Consider the following 8,104-nt stretch of genomic DNA (forward strand, 5'->3'; position numbering starts at 1 on the left):
GATGAAGAGGTTGCCACAGTAGCAATAATTCTCTATAGTTGCAGTGTCTGTGGAGCAACTGTGCTCATATATATTCTTTTCAAGCATACTGTATATGCAAGCAATACTGGTAATACAAAATAGTTTACAAAAGGAGGTAGTTCTAGGTACAAGACAGCATGCTTCACATAGATCAAAAACTGAAGCTGATCTAAATATAGCTACACCTTTTAAAATCAATGCCCACTACTGAATCATGATTCTCTGAATGTAGAATTGCCACATATGGTCAGAAAGCTGTGTTAATGAAAATAATGCTTCTTAGTTTTGAGGGGCACAATCATATCATCAAAATGGTGGTATGCTAAATCATCAACATACACATGCATAGTAATCCTGTAGAGATGGGCAAGGTTTCTCACTGCCCACCCTGTAATCTGTTCTCTTCTTCTTCATCTTCTTTCGGCTTTTCCAGGTTAGGGGTCATCACAGTGGATTACATGTCCACTCATGACTGGCAGTGGAGTTTTACGGTGTTGAGTTGCCAGCCCAGCACCCAACCTTCCACAGAAGGCACACAGATGCACGCACTCTCACCTAGGGCCAATTTAGAGTGTCCAATCCACCTACAGCATGTCTTTGGGATGTGGGAGATAACCGGAGCACCTGGAGAAAACCCATGCGACCACAGGGAGGACATACTAAATCCCTTGTCACTGTAAACATGGCTCATTGGGCATGGTGTTATGACAAATGAAACTGCAAGACAGAATATTATGTCCACTGAGTACCACAAGCATACATTTATTTTGCTATTTTACAGCATAACACCATTACATAATCTGTAACTTTTTCCATTCAAAAATAACAGCTTAAAAAAAATGCAATGTTTATCAATCAAGACCAGAACTGCCAAGCAATATCATTTGATAATTTTTTCTGTATTGCACAGCATAGAATCTTTAGCAAAAATGCCGTTTCTCACTAATGTTTGCTCATTAGACAATATAGTTAAGGTAACAATTGCTGAATGAGGTGTAGCCTATTGACCAGGATACATTTCCCACAGCAAACTATTGCACATTTTGTAAAACTAATAATAGGGGAACATTTATTCTTTCATTCTCTAACCCAATTAATCTCAGAGTTGAAGGGGAGCTGAAAACTAGCCTGACACTCACCTAGCACTTGGCAGTGAATCCAGTCGTCAGTGGAGTGACAGCCAGTTATAGGACGCAAGTGGCACACACAACCAGTGAGCAATATGGGCAATATGGAGGAGTCATTCAAGTCCTTTAATTAGACCAAAGGTGGATTACTATCACTAAAAATGCTTATGCTTATTGGCTATATTCCAGATAGTATAAAGTGAGTCTGCATTTTTATCATTTTCATTCATTTCAATTTTAAATTCTTTTTCAGAATACCATTATAGATAGGAGTATATTTAAGCAATAACCCATGCCTGGCTGTGGGTAATGCTGGATTTACCCATGGTTGGTGTGGTTTGGTCATGAGGGCAAAACCCAAGTGGCCAAACCAAGACAACCGTGGGTAAATCCAGCATTACCCACACTCAGAAGTGGGTTATTGCTATTATACAATGACATTATTTAAGAAAAAAATACTTTTCTTAAATAATAGCATTGTATAATGCCTCCTTGCTGCACTTCTGCAGCTCTCCAGTATTCTGTGGCAGTTCTGATGTACTGCACATGCGTATGGTTACACAGTACATCAGAACTGTGTGTGGAAGCAACGGAGAAAGGAAGATCTCCATTGCTTTTAAAAACGTGTCTCGCTATGTTAAAAGAGTTTACCATAGCGAGACAGCTTTAAAAAAAGCAACAGAGAAAGGAAGATCTTTGTTGTTTTTTTTTTAAGATATCTAGCTATGTTAAACTCGTTTAACATAGCGAAATAACAGCAATGGAACTCTTCCGTTCTCTTTTGCTGTCCAAAAAAAAAAAAAAAGACATACTAATGAAAAAAGTCCAGGCGACCAGACCTTTTTCCATTAGTGTAAATCTGATTTACAACATGCATGCTGACCAATCAGCATGACCGTTTTGGAATATTAATGGGGGTCATTGTATAATAAAGTATTATAAATATTTGCCACTCAGTTTTTTAAAGTTTCTTTATTATGCTTGCCAAGCCCATTATATGGAGATTGTATGGTGCTGTATTGCCTGTTCCTAAGAGCAATTTTTATTTTCATTTGTTGACTGTGCAGTTCTGACTCATTTATGTACCCTTTTCTGGAAGATGAGCACCACAAACCCTTTTCTCATAGGAGGCTCTGGAAGAAGAGCTCCACAAAAAGTAGACTGTGTACATATTTATATTAAACATTTAGTAAGATAGTATTTGCTTTAGTGAATACTAAACTAATGAAATGCTGTGTAAAACTATTTTATTCCATTGTGTGGGGATCTTGGCATAGCAATGGAAATCTTTGAAAACTGCAGAATTTATTACATGAATTTAGATACTTTTCACAAGAATGATATTCTAGATGCTATATACTTGCACATATGGAGTTAGTAGAAAGAGCAAAGAGAACCTTTCAAAAGGTATCAGGTTATTTACCTTAGACTGCTTGTATATGGACGGTGTTAGAATAAACTTTCAGTACTGAATTCATTTTAAAAAAGTTAGACTTTTACAACTTGTCCACTTGCAAGTGACCTCCAAAGCAGTATAATGTTTATGTAGTGCATGGAGCTCTGTGATTAAACTCCAAAATTAGCAACATAAACCTGTTATGTGCTTCTGTAGCATGTGACTGTACCATAACAACACTTTCAAATGTGTGTAACAAATGTTGGACACCCCTAAGCACTGTTAGTCTGGTATAAGGGAAGGGACGTCCCTTCACTCTGAATGACCCCTGAATATCTTTCCTTCTATGTCCAGTCTAGTCTGTAAGTAACTTAAATTAGGGCAGTATTTAAAAACTGTCCCTGAATGTTTTCCTTGCACTCCCTAAGAGCTTTACTGGCTTTCAAAATCGGTTAAACACTGGCTTTTTTGTAACAGGTAGTACATGGAGTAGGTAACTCTCCATCCACTAAAGAGTTGTAATGACGGTCTCTCTGATCATACCATGTTATGGGTTCTCAACATGGATGCCAATATTCATCTCTACAGACTGGATCATAATCCTCCATTTTGTATATTTTACCTATAATTAATAAGTTAAAACAATTTTCTTTATCAGCTTCTAGGGTAACCGCACATGGGAGTTTTATAATGCAAACATGTTGCTAGAAGCATTTCCTACAGATGATGACAGCTATGTTGCCAACATATTAAAGACACCTACATATCCACAAGTGTGCACCTCTATTGTTTGTTTTACTGGCTATGGAGCACTTCCCATTTGCAGTAGAGATCTGGAATGCTGTCTGGCTATGCAATTTATTCAGTGCTACACAGCATGGAAGAAATATTGAAAGCCAAAAATACTGTCAGCATCTCTTAATCGTAACACTCTGTAAAATACTGTTACAATAGCTGGAATGAAGACAAACCTGACTGCAACAGTAATACACAAAATAAGCAAATTATATATACGGTAGTAATGTTTATCTAACTTTATGTGACTAGTAGGAAAATGCATATAAATTCTTCTCCGTTTCATGAAATTATTAGAACCACAGTTCTAACTAGTTCTGTGCAGCAAACATTTGATTTGACAGGGTTTAGAAGCAGATTGTTTGAATCTGTAACACTGTGTGCTTTACTGTGACATGACACTCCTATGTCTTAATTTTACATTAAACGTCAGACATTTCTCCATCTCTTTTGTGAAATTATGAAGGCATAAATCAGAAATAGTTTTATACTTTGAATTCTTTGGTAGTATTCCTTTTGTGATTACAGTTACACTAATGTGATGTCTTAAGAGAAAAAAAATCTTGTCTTTGTGACATCCTAACTGAGGCTCAAGTCTTCTAGTGAGACATTTAATCTTTTAGTCCAGGTATAGTAATATTTGTCATATATCTGAACTTTACTGTCAGGAAGCTTAAAGTCCTGTGGATTAGTCAACAAGTAATTTACATTTGTACAGTCTTTCAGATGCTCTAACATGCAGCCACTTTTTCCACTATTCCCCCAGTTATCACATAATTTTCTTTTCACTTTGTTACAGAAAAGGAAAGTACTTGTACAACTTCAACCATGGAGAAACTGTCTAGCCTATATAAAAGCTGTCTGTTGAAACTCACCTCCTTCTTGGGCCATTCTGCTTCAAACTCTGTGTATACTTGTTGCCATGGATGCAGGCTACCATTCTCCTGTGCATAATGTTACTGCATTGGGGCTCTACAGTAAAGGGGTGGAGCCTTTATGGTGATTCTTTTTTTCCTTCTAGGGTGATTCTCAGTCAGAATAGGTATCTATAAAACAAAACATTTTAATGTTTTTGTTATTAAGCATCAAGATGAAAGGCAGTTGTATCATTTTCAGATGTGCCCAAATATGAGCAAGTCATTGTTCAGTTTTACCTTAGAGTAAGAATTGTAGGAACCACTGTAGCCATTTACAGTGAGTCGTGTAACAGTACAGACAATACTAATATATAACACTAAACACCTAAATCTGTCCATAGCAATAAATCTGGCATTGCACTGTGACTTTAGCCTAATTTACCCTTGTTCTTCACTGCTGTACTAATCTTAATTTCGAAACTGTCTTAAACACAGTTTTAATTGATAGAATCATTGCCGGCCTTAAGCCTAGGGCACCAGTTGACCTAAGGCCAGTTCCGGATAGAATAATCAGATATTTGACGCGTTTCACTCTTTAATCACCTGCATTATTCACATCAGTGCCACTGGAGAGCCACAGCATATCCTGGTACTTGGTGGGTTCAAGGCAGAGAAATTAATTCTGGATAGAGTGCCAGCCTATTGCAGAATGCACATGTGCACTGGCCTCTCTACCTCACTCATATTACACCTGCACAGGGGAGATTGAAAGATCACTAGTACACTTATACATACCCCTCAACTGTCCAGATTTTTGCAGAATGTCCAGATTTTTGACTCATAGTTTCAGTCTGTTCCTCAAAATGTGGTATCCCGAATGTCACTAAATAATGACATACTTTGAGTTTCAGACTCCAAATCTTGCAGAAAATGCATGCTAATGCAAATTCCATTATTCTAGTCACTTTCTAAGTTTATAAGAGCAACTTTTAAAATGTGTCCCTATTTTTGGGCCTTTGCCCCCCATTATTTCAGACTTTGTCCAGATTTTTTGCACTAAGAGGTTGAGCGGTATGAATTATGACATTGCTTGGGATGTGTAAAGAATTTGAAGCTGCCATTGAAAATGCAGGCAGATACAGGTAGGACATAGTTTCTACACTGCAGTCCTCAGCTAAGAACCAAACTGGAGAACCAAGCACTGTGAGGCTGCATTGCTAGTCATTACACCACTGTCACTTATTTCTTGTACTTGTAATATTTTAATTGTATGAGCTAGTGTAAATATGTAATTCTGAGACTGACAGGCAAGAAAATATGTTAATTTAAACAAAGTGTCAGACTTCCTGTAATATTTAAAAAACATTTTTGGATGCTAGTGGAATTCATGCTAAAGTAATATTGAAGAATTTAAACAGGGGACCATTTCATACATATATATTTCCCGAAAACTAACAGTTTGAAATTTAATACATATTGTTTAGGTACTTTTACTAGTTTATATAAAATGTTTTCAAGGAAACATGTTGGCTGAGTAGCTCATGCTTGGTGTGCCCTGGGGTCCGGGTTTTGCTTAACATATGTAACATAACATTAACATAAGCATACACACCAACATGTTAACCTTGTTATAGCTAAACTCACTGTTGGGAGGCTTGCTCTGCTACGCAGTTGGCAACTACCACAGAACTGCTTTAGAATCCTTCATTCAGCTTTGAAAGGTGTGACACTTGCACTGCCACGCAAGCAAAAAATGTGACAGAGTAACATGGCAAACTGATTTTAAAGATGCTAGGTAATAAGAGGTCCAGTTTACTTATGATCACAATTTGTGTGGCAGCAGTGTGGTATGCTTGAGGCTGTTAGACACTTTACACTTGCACCTTTTTGAAATTATACATTGGGTCAGCTAGAACTACATGCTTTGCAAAGAAATGTACTTGTGTCTCAAGTATTTGTTAATGTGCTCTCCAAAGAAATGCAAGAAATTCACCTGTCAAGCTTTGCTCATGAGGTGATTTTCTTGAATCCATTTCTCAGACACATTACATTGGTTATGACTGACAAGTTATAACCATTTATAAAACATTATAGTGCAACTTTCAACATATCATCATGTAGTGTAGTAGAAAATGTGACATAGTTTAGTGCAGTTGACTGCAACATAGATTATGCTACGCTGTGTTAAATTACATGATGGCATAGTGTAACATAATATAGCATGGTATGTGCAGTATAGTGTCTGTTAAAATAGACTAACATGGCATAATATATTTTAACATACTGTAGCATAATGTACTGTCACATAAATATAACTTCATATATCTGTTGCTATGTTTTATTATGGTATACCTGTCACTTAAAGGTTTGTAGCTAGCTCTTGAGGAAATCACTTTGATCTGCATTTATTCCATTTTTCTTCAACTGAATAAGCTAGATGGGGTTGGGGGGGCTCCTCCATATCCCCTTTTTATTGGTGTGAAAATTAAGAAATGGCAGTAAGACAGTGCAGATGATGGATGGTAAGTCACCAGAAGTGGATGTCATACAATATCCTGTTTTTATCTTAAAACCGAGCTCTTGTTACATCTGCTGCACTATGTAAAATGCATTTCTAACTGAACTATCCTTTCAGTAAAACAATTGGCTTTCTTACCTAAAAGCCTGTAAGCTATTTTAGTCATGCTTCAACCTCTGACCCCTGACCCTGTCGGTGTTTAACCTGCCATTACACTCTCATCACATTTTACAATTGTATTAGTACCTATTTCAACCTTGGTCTATCATGTCTTTCAGTTAAAACTCTTTCCTCCATTTCATTAACTATCTTAGTTGCTCTCTTCTGAATCATCTAAGCTGTATTACTTTTTTTTTCTACTAGTGATGCTCTGAACATCATCTAGTTTATAGGCACACCCTTTGTCCTCTTCATGTGGGAGTCCAAAGTATTCCTTATACAAGGAACAGTCCCCATGGGGAAGAACTGGTGGTAGAATGTAATTCTCCCTGGGCTGAGAAACAACGCTTAGTACTTGTACATCTTCAGTGCTCCCTGGTGGATTTGATATTCTAGCCCTCATCTGATGGCAGATGGTGATGAAGCATGCATGATTCTGTGCATATGCAGACTTCTTTTACAATGCAAATCTGCTGCATTGGGTACAAAATTTGCATGACCCTTGTGTTTTCTGCTGAGAATACAAACCTCTTTTGGCAGTCAACAGTGCAGCAGAACAGGTACTTCCCTTCTACCAGGATGGGCAGACAGATGTTCACATATTCTAGCCCTCTCAAACTGGGTACCCCAGTACCCAGGTCAATAATTGTGTTTTTTTGGGGGGGGGGGGGTTGGAGTCAGTGCTTTATCTGTACCATGTGTTCTACCACACATTTTTTTTGATCCACTTGGATAATTCAAACTACAGAAGAATGCAAAAAAAGCAAAGCCTTCAGTGCTAAAATCATTTAACAAATGGAATCAAATCCTCTTGCAGTGCATCCCTGTTCAGTACTTACTGTTTTCTTAACACACTAGCTTTCATGACTGCACTTATGTAGTCCATGTACCAGCGTCTTTCATCCTATGACTGTTCTGATAAATCTCCAGCCTAGTAGTATAACCTTTTACTGCTGGTTCCTGTTCCCCAGTTGCATTAGTTTACATTTCTTCAGTTCACTGGGCTGCTTTTCAGCTATGCATCAGCAGTATTGGTGGGTGAGTGGTATTTCAGTCATAAACTAGGCACACTAAAGTGTGCTGCTTAGAACCAATGCTTCAAAATTGTTAAATGTAATCACACTACTGAATACAGCTTGTTCAACTGAGTTTTAATGTTTCAAATGATCAAATTCATCTTAAATATAGATGTGATTGCAAACATTGCACTTGCAACTGTATTTAAGTGTAA

General features: G+C 37.4%; 1 protein-coding gene across 1 annotated transcript in view; it reads right to left on the minus strand.

Moving 5' to 3' along the window:
- The window catches only part of PIFO (primary cilia formation), a 195,700-nt gene extending 191,402 nt beyond the window's left edge, over positions 1-4,298 (minus strand). The window contains exon 1 of the mRNA XM_044076994.1: positions 4,215-4,298. Within this exon, the coding sequence (XP_043932929.1) occupies positions 4,215-4,230 (16 nt within the window). The 5' untranslated portion in view covers positions 4,231-4,298. The remainder of the gene's footprint in view (positions 1-4,214) is intronic.
- Between the last annotated feature and the right edge of the window lie 3,806 nt (positions 4,299-8,104).

This window comes from Protopterus annectens, chromosome 7.part0 (assembly GCF_019279795.1).
Source record: "Protopterus annectens isolate FY-2018-M chromosome 7.part0, PAN1.0, whole genome shotgun sequence".
Taxonomy (NCBI): domain Eukaryota; kingdom Metazoa; phylum Chordata; order Ceratodontiformes; family Protopteridae; genus Protopterus; species Protopterus annectens.